General features: G+C 47.8%; 2 protein-coding genes and 1 non-coding gene across 4 annotated transcripts in view; 2 read left to right on the top strand and 1 right to left on the bottom strand.

Moving 5' to 3' along the window:
• Positions 1-13,416, bottom strand: part of Eef2k (eukaryotic elongation factor 2 kinase) — a 65,028-nt gene extending 51,612 nt beyond the window's left edge. Inside the window, exon 1 of one of the 2 annotated variants that reach the window (XM_021166794.2) lies at positions 13,183-13,416. The gene's annotated coding sequence lies outside the window, so the exon portion shown is untranslated. The remainder of the gene's footprint in view (positions 1-13,182) is intronic. The other variant, XM_029479850.1, reaches the window with a different exon arrangement.
• LOC110297796 lies at positions 12,876-13,696 on the top strand. Its single transcript, XM_021166793.1, has one exon. It carries the CDS (start codon positions 12,936-12,938, stop codon positions 13,560-13,562), a length of 627 nt encoding a protein of 208 aa, XP_021022452.1. The 5' UTR covers positions 12,876-12,935; the 3' UTR covers positions 13,563-13,696.
• Positions 13,697-20,951: 7,255 nt separating this feature from the next.
• On the top strand, positions 20,952-21,033 carry Trnal-uag. Its single transcript has one exon. It is a non-coding gene; the product is annotated as a tRNA-Leu (tRNA).
• Positions 21,034-21,211: the final 178 nt, after the last annotated feature.

Here is a 21,211-nt window from a genome sequence, read left to right as displayed (position 1 = left end):
GCAGACCCATGCAGTCACTGTGCACGCTGCTTCCGTCTCTATGAGTTCATATGAGCTTAGATTATGTGGATTAGAGGGCCTGGTTTCTCTGTGTTCTTCATCCTCCCTGGCTCTTACACTCCTGGGCTCCCTGAGTGTAAGAGACATTCCACGCAGAGCTGAGTGTCCAAAAGTCTCTACTCTCTGCATGTTTATCTATGGGTCTCTGCATCTGTTCTCATCTGATACAGGAAGCTTCTCTGACAACGGCTGAGCAAGACACTGATCTCTCTCTGACTATAGGAATAAATTACGAGTCATTGTTGCTACTTTTTTTTTTTCTTAGAACAGTAGTATTTAGTTTTACCCCAGGTCCCTAAGCTACCTAATATCAGGTTCTTGGTCACCCAAGCAGTGCTGGGTATGGGTTCCATCTCTTTTTTCTTTTTTAAAGATTTATTTATTATACATAAGTATACTGTAGCTGACTTCAGACTCTCATCACGGGTGGTTGTGAACCACCATGTGGTTGCTGAGAACTGAACTCAGAACCTCTGGAAGAGCAGAGGTTCTGAGTTCTTACCCGCTGAGCCAGCTCTCCAGCCCAGGTTCCATCTCTTAAAGTGAGCTTTATACTTATTTTTTATGTGTGTACATGTGTACATGCACAGGTGTGTGATGGCCACAGACAGGAACAGAGGTCAGAAAACACAGTGCAGGAGTCGATTGGCCCTGTCCTACCAGGTGGCCCCCAGGATGGAACAGGCCATCATGCTGAGTAGCAGGTGACTTTATCTGTTGAGCCATCTTGCCAGCCATTTTCCTTCTATTATCCACAAGCTCACTGACTGGCTTAGAAAATGCCTGGCACTGACAAAATGTCTGATATGTTTCCTCTCAATAAATGAACAAATACCCTCACAACTGTCCCCTGAAAGTTTCATCAGTAACAATGAGAAATCGCTAATGGCCCCAAATGTCCATCAGTGAAGACTTGTCATATAAATTACACTACTTCTTTCTACACAATGACGTACTGTAGAGACAGGGAGGCCTAGAACCCAGGGACACACCGGGTTAGAAGACAGTGCAGAAAGACTGTAGGTCTTGCACTCACAGGGTCAACTGACTTTCAGCCAGATTCCAAGATGACTGAATTTGCCAAGAATCATCTTCAACAGATAGGGCTGAGAGCCCCTGAATCCTATCCTAGACTCAGGCAATACAGGACATCCTCATAATCTTGGCCTAAGCAAAGACTTGGGAGCAGCAGTGGGAGTGGTGCCAGGAATGGCTCGCAGGGCCTTGCACAGGCTCACAAGTGCTCCAGCACTGAGCTACTGCCTAGCCTTGGTTATCTTTGACATACGTTTTACTATATATAGCACAGACTGTCCTTTAACTTGCTGTTTACATGAACTAGCCTTGACTCATAATCTCCTTGCTACTGCCACCTCCCAGGTCCTTAGATTATAGGCAATTTGACACCACAAACAAGATTTCTTCAACATGACAGCCAAAGACCAGGAACTAAAGAATAAATAATTAAAATAAAAAACTTGTATGTGTTAAGGAACACCAATCATATAAGAGGAGGAACTGGAGAGATGGCTCAGTGGTTAAGAGCATCCTGCAGGGAGCTGGGGTTCAGATCTTAGCACCCACATGGTAGCTCACAACCATCCATAATTACAATTCAAGGGGACCTGACACCCTCTTCTGACCAGACATACATGGGAGTGCACATACACACAGGCAGGCAGAATACTCATACACATAAAATAAAAGGTAAATCTAAAAGAGAGAGAAAGAGAGGAGGAGGGAGGGAAAGAGAGAGAGAGAATTGTAAGTGCATTTATAGAATAGCTGATATTCTTCTCTGGCTTCTGTTGGGTGCACATGGCAGACACAAACATAGAAAAAGAAAGAAAGAGGAAGGAAGGAGATAACCCAAGAAATGGGAAAGAAATTTTCAAATCACAAACTCAATATGGGACTCTACAAAGGACTCTTACAACTCAATAATAAACAAAATAAAAATGGCCAAAAGATTTGAAGAATCATTTGTCTGGAGTCAGGCCAAGTAGTGCATTCCTCTAAAAATGTTTGTCTTCTAGAAACTGAGACAATAAGACACAGGCTTAGACTAGTGAGACATTGTCTCAAAAAAACAAAACAAAACAAAACAAAGCAAGCAAAATCTCTTGGACCAAAGTTCAGTTTCTAGCCAGCACCTATTTTTGGCTCACAATCATCTGTAACTTCAGCTTGAGAGATCTGACACCCTCATCTGGCCTCCACAGGCACATGTGCACATTTGCACACACATACACACACACACACACACACACACACACACACACAGTGCAGGGGTTGAGGGTTGAGAGGGTTAGCAAGATGGCTCTGTAAGTAAATAAGCTTCCTGCACAAGTCTGGCCGTGAGAATTCAATCGTTAGAATTGACTCCTCCAACTGTCCTCTGACCTCCACAAACTCACCACGGTGCACATGTTTCCCCGCTCCCCACCACACACACACACATCAAGTATGAACACACACAATTTTTTTTTTTTCGGTTTTTTGAGACAGGGTTTCTCTGTATAGCCTTGGCTGTCCTGGAACTCTCTGTAGACCAGGCTGGCCTCGAACTCAGAAACCGCCTGCCTCTGCTGGGATTAAAGGCTTGCGCCACCACCCCAAGCTGAACACACACAATTTAAAAAGTCAAGTTTTACAATTTTTATAAAATGTTCATAGCACCATTCTTGTCTGTTCTTTCGAGACAGGGTTGTCTCTGTGTAGCCCTGGCTGTCCTTGAACTCTCTGTAGCCCAGGCTGGTCTCGAACTAAGAGATCCACCTGCCTCTGCTTCCTGAGTGCTGGGATTAAAGGTGTTTACCATCATATTCTTAACGAGTATCCATCAAGCGATGAGGAGATTTAAAAAAAATAAGGCACAGGCACACCAGGCAGAAGTGTGCAGAATGAGTTACAGCACAGCTAGGGCTGTTACACAGACAGAAACCATGTGTGTGTGTGTATGAATATGTGTATTTTGAATATACACATATATCCATAGTCATATAAAGGAAAGTGTCTCAGCATTAAAAAAATATACTGAATGAAGCTATATGTGAAGCAGAAGACGTGTACGGCCTGACCTGGTTTCTGTGAAATGCCCAGAAGAGGGGAGCTATGGAAGCAGTAGACCAGAGCTTGCCTGAGGCTGTTGAGGGGAGAAGGGTGGGCAGGAGAAATGAGGAATGACATACTGAAGGAAGGTTCTAAGCTAACTGTGGTATGTTGGTATTCTGTCACTACAGTGAGGACTGCCCACTCGAAATGAGTAGATTATGATGTGCAAATTATACACCTCAATAAAACTATTATCTGGAAAACAAAAGATAGCCGAGAAAAACTGCTTAAGTCTGAAAGATGCAGATGACCAGGTTTTTAGGGTAACCCTATTTCTGTCAAATGACAAAGAATGCCTCTGTGTGCATTAAAAGTTTTCCAATAAGCAAGGTGCCACATGCCTGTAATCCCGGCAGCTAGGAGGAGGCTAAGCTAGAAGGATCACTTGGAGCCAGGAGTCAGCCCAGCTTAGGGAACAGAGAGATGTTCGTTCTCTCTCTCTCTCTCTCTTTCTCTCTCTCTCTCTGCAAGGAGGAACATGCTTGCTACAGTTTGTGTGTAGAGAGGCAACAGATACCAGTCAGGAGTTGATTCTCTTTTTCCACTTCATGGATTCCAAGGATCAAACTCAGGCTGCCCAGTTTGTGTGGCTAAATGCTTTGTCCCATTCACCACCTCTACGGCCTGTTTTGAGACAGTGTCTCTGTGTAGCCCTGGCTGTCCTGGAACTCACTCTATTGACCAGGCTGGCCTCCAACTCAGAGATCCGCTTGCCTCAGCCCTAAGCCATCACTTTCCTCTGAGACTTTGCCATTTTCCTGACTGCTAGCTACTGAAACAGGACAGACATTTACATCTAACTCAGAACACGCTCCTAAAATAGAAATTAAAATCCCAAAACCCAGTAATTTGCCTTCCTTGTCAAAAAACGTACCCTTGCTCTTTTCTATTCCACTCGAGCCTGCTGGGTTTGTTCTCTCTAGCCTCTTCCTTCATGTGCCAGCCACACACTGATTTCCCGACTCCCAGTTTGAAACCTCATGTCAGCTGCCAAGTTCGCTTTTTACCCTCAGGGCAGGACAGTCACCAGCTTGGGACAGATGCCAGAGCCACCTGATCTTCTTTAGCGCTTGTTGCAGCTCCCAGCCCCAGTGCCTGTTCTGTCCTAGTCAGCCTTACAGACCTGAACAGTGTGGTGCCTGTAACTGCCAGCAGACTCAGCCAGCTGATGGCTTGGGGGGAGGGGGGGTGAGGGCAGGAAGGTGACATGCCTACAGCTTCAGCTGTGTGACCAGGAAGTGTGGCTCCAGGCTGAGCTGCAGAACTTGGGGCCGTTTCTGGCAGATCGAGGCTCTGTCGCTGAGATCTGGCCATTCTCATCTCCCAACCCTTACCTGACCACCTCTCCCCCACTGCTCGGCAGTGGCAGTAGCTGAGTAGGGAAGTGGCCTCACTGTGGTTCCACAGCCAGCTCACAGAAGCCTTGAGACGGAACCATGAGACGGAACCACAGATAAACACCCTCCTGACCCTGGAACCCAGAGCTGCTGCTGACACCAGCTGTGACTGCCTGGCACTGTGCCTTCTACCCAGAAGGCACTTGGTACACATCCAGAACTGAGTGAACCCAGTCTTGTGGGTTTCATATTGTCACGAATCTGCTCTTAAGGAAGCCTGAGGCCACGCTTGTCAACTGTCAACACTGTTGACTCCTACAGAGCTAAGTACACAGTCTCTCAAATGAGGGCTCCACTTCCCAAACAACTTTACAGCTAGGCAAGACCATGAGCTGTGTGACTTCCTGGGGAGACCTGACCCACTGTCTACTCACTTGGTAGGGTAGTGATGATAGACCAAAGAAATGACCCCACCCCCACCCCAAGTTCGGCTTGGTGACTTACAGGAGCAGCAGCTGCATCATCTAAAGCCAGCCCCAGCACGGTTGAGGACTCAGGAAAGCTGCAACCCTGAGCTCCTTGCCTACCTTGTGACCTGCCTTGCTGGCTGCAGTGTCCGTTCTCCCAGCAACTGCTCACTGTCTGTATAGGTTCGGCAGGAGCCCAGTGAATCCTGTAACGTTCTGAGCCTCTCTCCTCAGAGGGGAGGTTTATCAGTTCTGTGGGAATGGTTTCACAACGCTACACACCCAAGCTGAGCTTGATGAAAGAAGCAGAAAGGGCTGCGGAAAACCTTGGGGGAAGGGTTGGTTGGTCGGTGGTGGTTTAACGTTCATCTGTTTAACCTGGGTCAGGGATGCTCGACCAGAAGCACCCGGAGGTCGGGAGACACAAGTGGGATTTTCCTTCTACCATGTGGGTTCCAGGGCCTGAACATAGGTCATTAGGCTTAGTGGCAGGTGTCTCTACCTTATGAGTCTTCTCCTTGGTCCCAGTAGGGAAAAACTTTTAAAGGGAGTGAAGCTCCACTGTTCCCTTTCTTCTGGCTAGAATGTAGATGCAGTTGCTGGAGTGTAAGCAGTTATGAGGTTGGCCATGAGGTACAACCCACAGGTCTCCTATCATGGGGCAGCATCCTAGTCATAGACCCACAGACACCATACTTTGATATCCAAACCCGTAAGGTGATAATTTATTGTACGTTCCTTTTCTCCCCCCTTCAAGTCGCTAACTATACTGGCTCCAGTGGTGCTTTCTCTCATAGCAATAAAGGGTCACATTCCTTATGACAAGATGCCCTGCTAGGGACCCATTAGGAAAACTAGCCTCAATGCCGAGTTGTAGCTTGGTGGCTGATCATTCTGCACATGAGACAGGCTTTACCTCAGCGCCACACTCCAGTTCTGACCCTCAGCCTCCTAGCAAACTCAATCTATTATGGATTCTCAAGCCCAAGGAAGGAGAGAGACCCCAGTTTACAGGAAATGAGACATTTCCAGAAGTTACTCACTTAGGTACCCACAACTTCCCGCTTCCAGCCAGAAACACCTGAGGAGAAGTTTCTCCGGAGAGTTCACATCCTTCCTCTCTCACTTCCAGACTATCAACCTGGGATGTGGAATCATAACTGTCAGTTAGCTCTCTAGTACAGGCCGTGACTCCAGCACAAGACTCATCTTCACTTTCGTAAATTGCGAGGCTGAGCCTTGAGTCCCAGTCAGAGGGGACCTGGATGTCCGGGTAGCAGCAAAGCCAAGATTTTTAGGGGTCCTCAGGGAACAGCTATTCTCTAGAAGACAGGATCTCTCCAGAGGGGACCTGGATGTCTGGATAGCGGCAAAGCCAAGATTTTTAGGGGTCCTTAGGGAACAGCTATTCTCTGGAAGCCAGTCTCTCTCTCTCTCTCTGTATGTGTGTGTGTGTGGTACTTGGTAGGCAGATAGCTAGTGAGAGCTCTAACCATAGCTAATAAACGGGGTGAGTTCCATCCTCAGCACTGAAAAAAAAGAAAGACCTTTCCTAAAGCATGTGGTTAAAAACAACAGCCCTAGCCGGGTGGTGGTGATGCACACCTTTAATCCCAGCACTTGGGAGGCAGAGGCAGGTGGATTTCCGAGTTCGAGGCCAGCCTGGTCTACAGAGTGAGTTCCAGGACAGCCAGCAGCCCTTTCCTCTCAGCGCCCCTGGCCATGCCGTTCAGATCACATAATGCTCAACACTTGTGAAAACCTTTGCAACTGTGCACGGGCGGCAAAGCTTCCTACATCTAGATGCAACTGTAATGTTTCCAACTATTCCCAGGGGTGCTCTTGGTGGGTATCCCCATAAGTCAAAATAATATACTTTCCCTTCCCCACTGTTTCTGAGTCTATCCATTTCTCGCGCTCTGGCTCTTCCTGCCTCACAGGGTCCTGGGGCTGGGCTCACCATCACACACTCCTATGATCTATGATCTTTCACCAAGGATTTCCTGGTGTGATAAACAAGACTTGGCCCCTCCCCACCCCACCCCCTACTTCCACTTCTCTGTGCTTCCTCCACTCCCACAGGTGACTCTGCCTGATCCTTTAGGTGCCAGGTGGGAGCTCTCTGCCCAGCAGACTTGGCAGAGGGTAGGATGAACTCCTGTTACAAATGACAGAGGGAAAACGGGGCTTTGAGGATGCAGAGGGATGAGAAAGAAGCAAAGGCCTGGGCTCCAACATCCTCTACTTAACAGAACTTTCACAGGAGTAAGAGTAATAATAATACATTTGAAGATCTGGCTGCATGCCGGGTGCTGAACTTAGCAGTTTGGTAATGAGTGACAATGACAGGAGCCTCTGAGCCACAGGGGATTCTCCTAGCCACCTTTCTCTGTCACTCCTTCCCACCCTGCTCTGCTTCTCTCCGAGGTGAGTAATTTCACAAAGAGACTGAGAGTAAGATTTAAGTGATTGGCCCAACACTGCTCAGCAAGCTATGGCAAAGTTAGGACTTGAACTAACACCTGTGTGCTTCCAAGTTTGGACAGATTATAGCCTTTTTAAAAAAAAAATTGTCATGATTTGGTTTTTCATCTTGAGGTCTCAACCATGCCATTGGGTCACCGATTCCCTGGACTGATTCCCCAGTGTCCATATGGGACACTTCAGTGTCCCATATGCTAGTGGACATGGCCAGCTTTTCTGTAGTTCATTCCTGTGACCTGCAGAGATGGTTTGTGCCAGGCTTGCCACTCTGGGCTGTAGCTGGAGGAGTGAGACACCATTCCTCTGTGTGAGCATTCCTATGGCCTGGCCACAGAGAAGACTGTGTAGACAGAGTGCATCCTGAGAAGCAAGGGACACTGTATCCCTGGTGCAACCAGCCAGGAATATACCATGTCCTGGGGACCCATAAGCCAGAACATGATTAAACATTAAAATCCAAAGCCCCCTTGTGCATGTTGTTCATTGAAGCTATAATGACAATCTTTTCAGCTGTATACTCTAAAATGTCATTTGCTGACTTTAAAACGAAGAACTCTTGCACAATGATGTATTTGTATAGACAGAGTCCAGGTTGTAGCGCATGCACTTCGGCAGAAATGGATGTTGACTTAGCCCCTGTCCTTCCAAGCAGGAGTGGCTGCTCCTGCTAGCCAGGAAGCTGGTATCTCTGTTCCTGTGAAATATATGGAGATTGTTTCCAAAGAGAGGAGGGTCAGGAAAGGCATGTGTGTGTGTGTGTGTGTGTGTGTGTGTGTGTGTGTGTGTACATGGAGGCCAGAGGTCACTGGGTATCCTGCTCTATCATATCCCACCATATGCCTTTGAGATATGGTCTCTCATTGAAGCTGAAGCAAGGCTGGCAGCAAGCAAACTCCAGGAATCCTCTTGTCATGCCTGCCATGCTCAGCTTTTCGTGTATGTGCTGGGATTTGAACTAGGGTCCTCAAGCTCACTAGACAAGCACTGAGCGCACATGCTCACTTCCCACTGAGCACGGTTTCTCTGACTGTGCTATGGACAATGAATGAGCTGCTCCAATTGTTTTCTTTGTTTGTTTTCTAGTTTTTTGTTTTGTTTTGAGACAGGGTTTCTTCATGTACTCCTGGTTCTCCTTGAAGTCACAGAGATCCACCGACCTTTGCCTTCAGAGTGCTGAGATCAAAGGCATGTACCACCACTGCCCGGCTGAGCTGGTACAATCCCTACTTACAGGGCAACGAGTCCTGTGGGATGTCAAACATTTAGCAGCATCAGTGAGCTCCACTTAGTAGCTGTCAGATGCACTAGAATCAGAACAGTTAAAATTGTCTCCAGATGTTGCCATGAGGCAGGATGGAGCGGAATGGCCCCGGGCTGGAGCCTGCTTAGTCACATGAGCTCCTCATTGCTGCTGATGCAATGACTCAAGCTCTTTCTTACAGTTCTGGAGGAGAAGTTCTATGGGCTCCTTGTTCAGAGCCAGCAGTCTGAGTCCTCAAGCCTGCTTCCCTTCTTGTCTTCCCATCCTTCTTCCCTCCCCTCCCTTCCCCTCCACAGTGTCTTTTTCCCTCCTTCATTTCCAGTGCTGAGGGCAGAATCCAGAGCCTGGTACAGGCTAGGCCAGCCCTCTCATGACGAGCCAACCCTTAATTCTAAATATTTTTATCCAGAGTTCCTGCTTCCTCCATCTTGTCTCTTCTTTTCTCTACCCTTCTACTTCCTATTGGATGGATGGATGGATGGATGGTTTTTCAAGACAGGGTTTCTCTGTGTAGCCCTGGCTTTCTGGAACTTGCTATGTAGCCCAGGCTGGCCTCGAACTCAAGGATCTGCTTGTCTTTGCCTCTGGAAGGCTAGGACTAAGGGCGTGACAGTGCCACCATGCCTGGCTTCTGCCTCTTCTTTATAAGGACCCTGTAGCGTAGTAAGATAATCCAGGACGATGAACCCATTGCTCACCTCTAAGAAGTCTGTTTTGCTGTATAAGGCCACACACTCACATATTCCCAGGGTTGGGATATGGACATTTTTAGCAGGGTTATTACTGTTGGGCCTTGGCGTGTGAAAGGAATTGTTATGCGGGGCCTGGGAAGAGGTACTGGGGTGGATGTGGGGGGTGGTAGAGGAGAGTAGGGGTGGTCAGGATGGAATAGCAGCTGGTATTTCCCAGCACCAATTCTATTCCAGGCATGGTGGGGCTGAGGAGTTGGTCTCCCTGGGGTAGCTACTGTTTGCTGCCTGCTGATTCACGAGTGAGGAAATGACCCAGGGAAGGTTTTCTGGAGGAGGCAAGCGCTGAGCTTGATCCTGAAGGGTGGCCCCTGTGAGTACTCTAAGGCACTCTAAGCGGCAGGGCCTGTGGACGTGAAGGTAGGGACGGTAAGCAGACTCATGTAAATGGTGACTGATTCTGGACTTGGAAAATGAGAGTGTGATGGAAGAAGCCAGCATGGATCTCTCCGTTCTTTTACTTTGACTTAAAGTGCTGCTTCTCTTCATTGTTGGCCGTTTATCTGTGAGCCCTTAGTGTATGCCGAGGCCCTGGATATTAATGAGACCCTCACTTGATGCTTCAGTTCCTGATTCCTGATGCTGCCCCTTCCCCGACTCAGAAATACATAGAACAAAGCAGAAAGGTGTTTGAGTCACATCAACCAGGTACTGCACAGTATTGGTACCCTAGGGGTCCATCACAGCTTGCTTCTTTAAGTCTGCTGTTTAGGACAAGGTCCACTCCTAACAGCAAAACCTGCTTCAAAGCCCTGGCCAAGGGACATAGAGCTCTGCCTAATTTGAGCTTTCTTTTCTTTTCTTTTCTTTTCTTTTCTTTTCTTTTCTTTTCTTTTCTTTTCTTTTCTTTTCTTTTTTCTTTTCTTTTCTCTCTCTCTCTCTCTCTCTCTCTCTCTCTCTCTCTCTCTCTCTCTCATTCTCTCTTTCTTTCTTTTTCCAAGAGAGGGTTTCTCTGTGTAGCCCTGGCTGTCCTGGAACTAGCTATGTAGACCAGGCTGGCCCCAACTCATGGATCTGCCTGCCTCTGCCTCCCAAGTGCTAGGATTAGAGATGTGTGCCAGCACTGCTAGATTCTTAAGCTTTAATAATGGGCTTGTCTGTGTTTTTTGCTTTTCTTTTGAGACAGGGTCTTTCCTAGGCAGGCTGGCCTCCAGTTCCCTATGTCGGGGCAGTGACCTTGAACTTCTGACTGTCTTGCTTCTTTCCTCCCTAGTTCTGGGATAGGGGCATGGTTTATGAGGTGCTGAGGTGAAACCCAGGGTTTTGTGCCTATTTGGCAAGCGCGCTATCAGGCCACATCCCTAGTGCTGGTTTTTCATTCCAAAGAAACTGAGAAATGAGTCCAGCGCTCAGGGCATCATAGACAAGCTGGGTGCTATCTAGAGCAGCCTCTACTGGCCCAGCCAGAGACCATGTCTCCCAGCATCTCCTGCAACTTAGTGAGACCACATGATTGCATGTAGGCATATGAACTGTGGCCCGAATAACTCTGCACCACGACCGGGCCCACTCATCGGCCCACTCATCGGCCCACTCATCGGCTCACTTTTCACACCTTGGCCAGGGCGGGCTGATGACATTTCCACAGCATCACAGAGCACCTTCTCTGAGCTTCAGAGAGGACACGGGCTCCATCATCTGACACAGGATCGCAGGACACTGTGCCTTCCCTCAGTCACCTGTCTCAAGCTATTCTCCTTACTCAATCTATTGCCAACTTGTCCTCCTTCACATCTGTTGACACAGCCCCTCCTTCGGAGCTGCCTCCCATTCCCAGGAGGCAGGTGCTATTTGCTTCATTCTACTGGGGAGAAAGCTGAGGAACAGAGGACTTCAATGACTTGCCTAACGTTGTCTCTGTTTCCTTAACTAGAACACCCAGGAGCAGCTAGGAACTTCCCTGAGAATTTCTTAGAAATGCAAATTGGGCACCTCCCCGCAGACCTCCTCAAGGAAACTCCAGTGTGGTCCAGCAATTGGGGGCAGGCAAGCAAGCCATGCAGGGGGCCGCTGATGTTAGAACCACAGCCCGCACTCACTCACCTCTGACTCTTCAGCCTGTGAAATGTTACCTTACTGCAGCGACTGACTCAACCCTTTTCTTTCTCCGAAGCCTTGTAGTCTGTACCTGTAGACCCTGGTTGCAAGAGTTTAGTCAGATACTCTTTAATTTGGTGTGTGTGTGTGCGAACACGAAGGTTGACTGTGGAAATCAGAAGAGCACACTGGATGCCCAGGAGATGGTGTGGCACGGGTGAGCCACTCAGCCAGGGCAACCGAGTCCCCATGATCTTGCAGCTCTTTCCCCCTTTCACTTCAGAGGTAAGTGTTCTCACCCTCTGAGCCAGCCATGCTCCCATCCCCTACACAGGCCCTCATCCAACAAGCTTTTAAGGTTTAAACCCAGGATCATCCCAGGTGTAGACCCGGTGGCACCCCGGGATTCGGGCATAACTGATTCCTGCAGCTGCCTCTCTCACCAACTAAAGCCTTCCTAAAGGCTGTTGCTACTTGGTTGCTGTGCCTGATCCTGAAGTCTTTCTCCTTCACAATAGAAATTAAGGTAGAGAAGGAACCCTAAAAACAACTCGATCCTGCCGTGCACCCCTAGGTTTCTACAGGCCGTTGGGGGTGGGGGGATTAACAGCTGCCAGCTGTGAATGACAAGATCTCTTGGGGCGAGTCTAATCAGTGCAGGGTAAAAGGTTTGAAAATACTATGTTTGTGAAACAGCGTGGCAAGAGCCATTCAGGAAAGTCACGGCTAACGCGCTCAGACTCTCAAAAGAACCCAATTCTTTGGAACAAAGGAGTCGCTCCCCGCTAGCCTTCCTTTCCCAGGAACTGTTGCGGCAGCAGAGAGGGGTGAAGAGCTAGCTAAGGTCGAAGTTTGAGCACGGCCTGGACCCACTCCTTCCACTGGCATCGTCCTCCTCACAGAGCAAACAGCACCTGCCCCGGGAAGTCTTCCCAAAACTTCACTCTTAACCCCTACACTCACAGTCCTTGTTTACTTACTCTACATTCCCTACCTGGCCTCTGAGGATCTGGGGTCCGCTCTGGACCTCGGCTTTCTCCTCCACTCTGTTCAGTGGTCCCAAGCCAGGGAGCGCCTCATCGCGGAGGACGCAGAAATACTCCCCCAAGGAGAATCCCCAAGTTAGATCTCACTCTTCTGAAACACACGCGATCAGTCACACACAAGGAGCAGCTGGGCAGGTTTCCCGCGATCCCCTTAGCCGACACTAGCTAGTTTTGGCCCAGGGCTCACCCAGGAGGTCCCCGCCCCCGCGCCACCAACTGCATATGAATGCTCAGCCTCTTGGCGCACAAGTCTCCAACGCCTGCCAACACCCCAACTCCCTCAACCAACAATGCTGCAAGGGCGTATGCAGCACAGACCTCGAGGTTCCGAGAACTGAGGCCCTCATTGGCCTCTAGTATGGGGAACCCCGCGAGGGGAAATGTTACTTGGGCGCTTCAGGGGGACAGGCGGGCTCGCCGAGACACAGAGGAGACCCGGGCAGAGGCCCGCGTGCGCTGCCTGGTGCAACCAGAACGGCGCTCACCGCTTGCCAACGTCTTTCATTCCTTCCTTACAGACAAACACTGAGCCCCGGGGGAAGCTCTGCAAGCAGAGAAGCGCCCCAGTCGCCTTTCGGGGGGCTACTGCAGCGAGACACGCGGGCTCCCCATCTTCCCGTCACCTACCTCCCACAGTGGGGCAGGCGCGACAGCTGCTGCCCACGGCCACAAGGATCCCAAGGAGCTGGCAAAGGCAGGCGGCTGGGCGCTCCAGGGTGCAGGGAAGGAGGAGAATCCCCGGTTACAAGCGCAGGCGACAGAGAGCCAGGCCCGCAGCCGCAGTGGGGCGCCTGAAGACGTCGGAGCACCGGCTGGAGTTGGGGCTGCTGCCGCTGGGGTTGGAGCTGGAGGCTGGAGGCTGGGACCAGGGCTGGGGCGGGACTGACGCACGGGGCGCACGCCCGGGCTCACGTGGCCGTCCCCGGGTGGCCATCACCTCCATGCAGCCGCCGAGTTGTCTTCTGGCTCCCCCGCCTGTTGAACGCTTCCTAGACACCTGGGTCTAACATTAGATTTCATGCTGTGTGTCTGGTGGCGCATACCCTTAACCCCAGCACTTGGAAGACAGACGCAGGCGGGTTTCTGAGTTCAAGGCCAGCCTGGTCTACACATTGAGTTCCAGGGCTACACAGAGAAAACCTGTCTCCAAAAAAAGAGGAAATCTTAAGGATTTCATGACATAATTTTGAAGAAATTTAACACTTTCCAAGAGAGGGAGGGGTAACGAAGGAGTAGGAGGGGGCAAAACAACAAAAATTGTGTTGAAAACTCATAAAGAATCCAAATTCATGGTAAGCACATATGTATTTAATATTTACATATAAATATAAATTTATAAATATAATTATAGAAAAATATACATGTATATGTAAATATTTCATATATAACCTATATATTTTTGTTTAAATTTAATATTTGTATATAAACATATATTCGGTTTAAATTTAAATTTAATATTTATACACAAATATATATTTGATAATATATGTATATATATGTGTGTATGTTTTTAGGCTCAGTTTGGCCTACCTGACAATTCCAAGTATTTCTGTAATTTTTAATTAATAACTTTATCAGGGCCGGGCAGTGGTGGCAAATCCCAGCACTCAGGAGGCAGACACAGAAGGATCTTTGTGAGTTCAAGACCAGCCTGGTCTACAGAGGGAGTTCCAGTACAGCCAGAGCTGTTACACAGAGAAACAACAAAAACAAAAAAGAAAAATCTTTGTCAAGCCTTCCTGGACTCTCTGGAGGGAAAAAATCACAGTATTCCTAACTCTGAGCCTAGGGCTTGGCACATAGTGCTTAATCGGTGGGAACTTGGGCATGGTGGTAGACCTCTGCAGTCCCCAGAAAAGCAAGGCCAGCCTGGGCTACATAGTGAAGCCCTTTCTCAAAACTCAAATCTGGTGCAGTGAATGGAAGGAAGGTAGCCCTTGGAAGATGTGAAGACTGAAAACCAGTGGAGGCAGGCATGTGTACTTTGAGGTCATATCTCACCGTATACTTTAGAGTAAAAATCTAAACAGTTGCACATTTTGAGCTATTTGTCCATCCAGCTGCAGTCAGCTATATAAGGTATGCAGGCATGACTTAGCTGGATTGTACTGATCATAGGACTGAGGCTTATAAAGAATGTATCTTGCCCAGGGACACAGTTAGGAAAGGGTGTGATCTATTTCATTTAATAAAGCAACTGTTAATAGACTTACTGACAGGAGAAACACCATAATATCTATTCTGCTACAGGCTTGTCTGGCCTGGGCCTTCAGATTAAAGCCCTGAGGACCTGAACCACCTTGAAGTTCTACCAGCAAAAACACCAGAAACATCCTCTACACTTTGTACTTCCAGAACCATGAGCCAAAATCCACCTTTTTAAAATTACTTATTTTATGTGTATGGGCGTTTTGTCTGCATGTCTGTCTAAGAGTGTCTGGTTGTCCAGAACTGGGATTACAGTTGTGAGTTGCCATGTGTGTGCTAGGAATTAAAACCAGGCCTTCTTGAAGCACAGCCAGTGTGCTTAAAGGCTCAGCCAGTGGTTCTCAACCTGTGGGTCCCAACCCCTATGTCGGGGTCAAATGCTCCTTTCATGGACTGACTATGTGCTGTAAGCTGAAATAAACCCTTTCCTCCCCAGGTTGCTTTTGGTCATGGTGTCTTATCACAGCATCTGACGGTCTGTCGTAGCGTGTTACTGGTAACAAAAGGACCTAGCACACAGGCGAGAACACTCCTCATAATTCTCATCACAACCTTCTCAACTGTCCTCCACTTAGCACACAGAACAGACTAGGAAAGTGACTTTTCCAAGGTTATACAGAGGCATGGTTTGGCCCACATCTGGGTCTATGCAGATCCCTTGTGTCCTGTAAGCTCTTTGGTGTTTGAGAGCAGGAAACCTGTTCTCCTAGGGGAAGTCAGGACTTCAGACTGTTGTCAGCATGAACATTGATTCCCCCCATCCCTTTTCTTTTTAAGAGAAAGGATCTTTCTACACAGCTCTGACTGTTGTAGACAGAAACTCACTGTGTAGACCAGTGCTTCTGCCTCTCAAGTGCTGGGACTAAAGGCATGCACCACAACACCAGACAAGTTTCTTGATTAAGATCCCATGTTGCCACATGAACTCAGAAAGACCAGTACTCCGTCCTGGAGCTGCCCAGCATGACAGCTCGAAGGATGTGTGCCCCGCCTGGCCTGCCCTTCTGGAAGATCAGCCCCACAGCATAGGGAGCTGTACCACCACTCCCAGCTAGATCCATATTTTCAGTGTCCACTTTCCAAATAGAGAATGACACTGAGGATGTTTTCCGGTACCCGTCAGATGCTCCTATGCTACCATAGAACCTAGCGATTCCACTCTCAGCTATATGCCTAAGGGTAAAGAGATTATGCGCCATGCAAAAGAAATTGGAGGTGTTGATAAGATGGCTCAGGAGGTAAAGGCATTTGCCAAGCCTGACACATAATCCCGAGTCCATCTCTGGGACTCACGTAGTAGGAGATAACTAATTCCTGCAGGATATTGTCCAGCCTCAACATACATACCGTAGTAAGTATGTGCCCACATACATACATGCACATACACAAAATAAATTGCTGTAATTTAAAAAAGAAATTAGAATAGGTGCCCACATTTAAAATACAACAACAAACCCAGCTATGTATGGGGCTGGATTGGGGTGGCACATGCCTGTAATTTTAGAACTCAGGCCGAGGGCTGAAGAGATGGCTTAGCCTTTGAGGACACTGACTGCTGATCAGTTTCCCAGCATTCACATGGTTGGTGGCAGCTGTGGCTCCAGCTCCAGTGGCTCTGATGTCCTCTTCTGGCCTCTGCTGACACCAAGCACCTGCTGTGGTACACAGACATACATCCAGACAAAACATGCATAGTAAGTTAAACATGCTTAAAACCAAAAATTTAAAAGTGGCTGGCTCACTATGTAGAAAATATACAAAATATACAAAAAAGAATAAATAAGTTTAAAGGAAAAAAAAAAAAAGGCTGAAGCAGGATTGCTAGTTCAAGACCAGCCCGGGCTGCATGGCTAGAGCAGTTTTTTGTTGTTGTTTGTTTTAAAGATAATTTACTTCATGAGTGTTTTGTCTGCGTGTACCACACACATACATGTTGCCTGTGGAGGTCAGAAGAGGGTGTCTGATCTCCTGGAACTGGAAGTTTCCAGTTTTGAACCACCACATGGATCCTGAGAACTGAACCTGGGTCCTCTTTGAGAGCTACAAGTGTTCTCACCAGCTGAACCACCTCTCTACCCCAGGACAGTTTTTATAAAGACTCGCAGAATACATGAAATTACTCTTCTCCGATCTTAGGGTGTTCTGAGAGTGAGGCTTCTAGCTTTATTTGCCTATATGTTTGAATAGGAAAAGATCTGGAAGAATCCAGACCAGTTTAGTTTTGTTCTGTTTTTGTTGTTTTTTTGTTTGCTTTTAATGTGGTGGGCCTCATTGGTAAAGGAAGACTTTTTTCTTTCAACTTTACACATAGGATTGGGCATTTAAAAATGTATGGGCATGCTTGTGGTACCATTCAAACGTAGAACCCCACTTCCTTTATGTGGAAGGGGAGGCAGATTTATGAAGCAGGGACATGAACAATGGCTTTATCTTTGTGTTTTTCTTTCTTTGCTCCCGTTTCACTAGGGAACACTGGTTACTTTTATGACAGTTACAGTTAAATGTCACTTAGAAACAGAAAACCCCAAACTAAACACAGCCTGGTTGCCCTGGCTTTTGAAGCCTCCCCACCCTTTCCTGGTATTGGCTGGGTTTGCATTTGATTTGCCCTTGCTGTGTCACGCAGGCATAAATCACCAGAGAAGCATGGTCAGCAGGCATGGGGGAGGCCAGCCAGCAGACAAGGCCGCTGGAGAGAGGCTGGGTGGGAGCAAATGGAAATCTTTGCCTCTCTGGGGTTGGAAGCAAGCAGGTGTTCACCTTGAGAAACAGTTGTGCTCCTCTCCAAGGCCTGTTTTTGTATCATCAGGCCTAGGAAGTGTGGAATAAACTCTGGCTTGTACTAAATTAGGGCTCTGTGTGTGTGTGTGTGTGTGTGTGTGTGTATGCTCAGAGTTATTCTGGGGAGACAGCCTACATAAAGAGAACTCTGTGTCCTTCCTGTGGCTGCAGAAAAGGGTGATCTTCCAGGAGGGCAGGCCAGGGCCTGCCCATGTCCAGACAATAATTCTGTTAGCTCTTAGGATGGGCAGGTCTGGGCAGAAGTGTTTGCCTCTGCCTTTGAGTTCAAATGGCAATGGAGTTCAGATCGTGTGACCTTCACCAAGAATAAAACATCAGGGCACGTGTATTGTAGCTTATCGTGTAGATCAATTGTGTGTTTAATCTGTAGGAGACCCTGATCTTGATCTCTAGCACTCCAGTGCATACACACACACATACACACAGACACACACACGTAGACACACACAGACACACACAGACACACACACAGACACACAGACACTTAAAAGAAGAAAAACCGTTTTTGTTTTGTTTTGTTTCCAATCAGTATTCTTTTGGTCAATTTTGTCCTCAGTCCTGAAGATATGGCATTGGGTAACTAAGAAACTATCATTTGTTTTCTCCTGGTAGAGGTTTATCAAGTCCCTTCATGGGCAAGGGTAGAGAAGGCATTCACAAGATCCCATAGAACCATGGTGACGATCTTGAGGTATAGGCGGCAAAGGATTGCTCAGGCCCTGGGATGGGCATCCTCTCGGTGCTTGCCCTGGATTGCTATATTTGATCTTTGAATGACTCACTGGTTAGGAGCAGATGCTGTTCTTGCAGAAAACCATAGTTCAGTTCCCCCATCCACATCAGGTAGCTTACAACTGCCTATGACCCCAGCTATAGGGAATCCAATGCCTGCTTCTGGACTCTGCAGACACCTTCATTCACACACATAAAATCACACAGAGACCCAGCAACACATATAATTAAAAGCAATTAAGCAGGTAGTGGGAGCACATAACCCTTAACCCCAGCATTTAGGAGGCAGATCTCTGAGTTCAAGGCCAGCCTACTTTACAGCGAAAGTTTCAAGAAAACTAGGGCCGCACAAAGAACCTTGTCTTTTTTTTTTTTTTTTTTTTTTAATGTGTAGGTAGACCAGGCTGTCCTCGAACTCCAGATCCTCCTGCCTCTGCCTCCTTCAGCAAATCCTACTGGCCTGTGCCACCAGAACCGGCAAAGAACCTTGTCTTAAACAAACAAACACAACAAAAAACTTTTTCAGGGTCTGGGGAGATGGCTCAGTCAGTAAAGTACTTGTCTTACAAAGTTAGGGGCTCAAGTTCCCCTGCACTCTTGTAACAAGTCAGACATCAAGGCAGATGAGTGTAATCCTAGTGGTGGAGGTATGGAGGAAGGGGGATCCCTGGAGCTCAGTTAGTCTTGTCCAGGTTCAGCAGGGAGGCTCTGTCTCAACCGGAGAGTGATAGAGGAAGACACATAGGCACATGCACATGAGCACACACATACACACACAAACACACACAAACACACACATATACACACACATACACACACACTCTCTCTCTCTCTCTCACACACACATACATACACACACACACACACACACACACACACACACACATACACACACACACAGAGGACTTTACTCTCTGATAGGACCAGACCGATGTCTGACACTTATGGGATTGCGGATGGAATGAGAAAAGCAAATTCTCACAACAAATGCTGTGGGGTGGGTACAACCGTTGTTGCGACATTGTAGCAAATTTCCTAGGTCAAGAAGCTATTGAGCCAGTGGCCCCCCAACCCGTGGGGTTCCTATACTGTATTGGCTTAACCAATTACTACGAACAGAGTAACTCCAATCATTCTGGAGGACAGAATTCCTACAATCAAGGAGTCAGACCCCTCCTATTTCTCTTTGGAAGTTCCAGGGGAGAATGAGTTGTCAGGTGCTGGGGAGAGGGCTCAGTGGGTGAAGGGACTTGCGGCTAAGCCTGCCATCTGAGGCTGATCTCAAAGGGAACCCACGAGGTGGGAGGAAACAGCAGCTCCTCCAAGTTACCTGATCTCTCCATGAGTACTGGTGTGCCCCCTCCCCAGGGAAATAAACACACAAAGCTTAGAAACCTGCATTCCTTGATTCACCTCTTCCTCAGCCTCCTCATAGCTCCATCTTCCTATCTCCTGTGGGTTCTCACCTCTTCTAAGGGACACTTGGAAAATCTAGGCTAGTCTCCCCATCCTTAAGTTTTTGAGACAACTTCAACAACAGGTCATGTAGCCTTTAATTAGGGATATAGCCAAGGCTGACCTTGAACTCCTGATCCTTCTGCCTCCATCTAAGCCGTGAGCAAATCTACTCTCGCTGCTCGTGAAGCTCTGTTATCCATTCATCCATTCATAGTTGACCCCCCGAAAAAAGGTTTCCTTTTGCCACATAAGACAATATGAACTGTCTGGGGATTTGGGTCTGAACACCGCTGTTGGGTTGGTGGGTGGGAGTCTTTGGTTAGCATAGCTACTCACCTTTATTGTAGTTTTGTTTGCTATCTTCCCTAAACGTTGCAAGAAAATGGATGACCCTATTTAAGTATAAAATCTGCAAAAAGGAAACTGGAAGGATTTAAAACTGCTTTTAAAAAGAATCAAACTTGGGAATGAATATCAGAAGAGAAGAGAAAAATAACCTATATTTTTGTTTCAAGAATTTCAAGTCGATCTTCAAAATTCTGAATGGCAGAAACGCAAGGTTTGCTAGGCGGTACTCTCTAATTGTAGTTTCCTGAAAACAACGTAAATAGTCTGCATTGGAGTGGGGCTTGAGAGGCGGGAGGAAGCTAGCTTGGCGAGGTACCTGACACACACTGACAGGTCTTTTTCCCACTCCGTAAAATGTGATAATAAAAGCGAAGGAGCCCACATCAACAAAAGATCCGTGACAACACTCCAAGACACCCTGGACACCACGCGGCCAGGAGCCAGGAGGTTACAGACTGAAGTGGTTCGGTGCAAACCCGGTTCCCGAGTGACTGCCCCGCCCAGGCGAGCCCGCCTGGAGGACGCGGCGGCGCAGCACTGCCCCCAGGTGGCTGCAGGCAGCATCACGTCCTCGGAAAATCAAAACTCAAATTCTCTCACGTTAGGATCAGGCGTTTTCATGGTTGACACTCAGGGACTGTCCTGTCCTTTCCTTTTTAGTGGTGCATTCCTGCTTGATGGCCGTGTTGGAAACCAGGGCGCTGGGAAACCAGAGGCGGATGTCCCTACATACTGAAAGGCTGGATTCATATTGGGCATGCGGGAACGTCCAGGGGCGGAGCTTGCAAAATGCAGCTCACTGCGTCATCACACTAATATACTCTGAATGGTCAGCTTTGCAAATGGGAGGTAGCGTGGCCGAGTGGTCTAAGGCGCTGGATTTAGGCTCCAGTCATTTCGATGGCGTGGGTTCGAATCCCACCGCTGCCACATCCCTAGGTTTTTAAATTTTAACTTATTTTTGCATGCTTTCGGCTCTGTCTTCTTTTCTTCAATCCTTCTGAAGCTCATTTAAAAAAAAAAAAAAAAAAAAAAAAAAAAAAACACAAGGAAGGAAAGAAAGAAACGAACGAAACTGGTCTCTTTCTCTAGCCTGGTACACAAACAC

The sequence above is a fragment of the Mus caroli genome, chromosome 7 (genome assembly GCF_900094665.2).
Source record: "Mus caroli chromosome 7, CAROLI_EIJ_v1.1, whole genome shotgun sequence".
Classification (NCBI taxonomy): Eukaryota; Metazoa; Chordata; class Mammalia; order Rodentia; family Muridae; genus Mus; species Mus caroli.
This window is presented reverse-complemented; position numbering and strand designations above follow the sequence as displayed.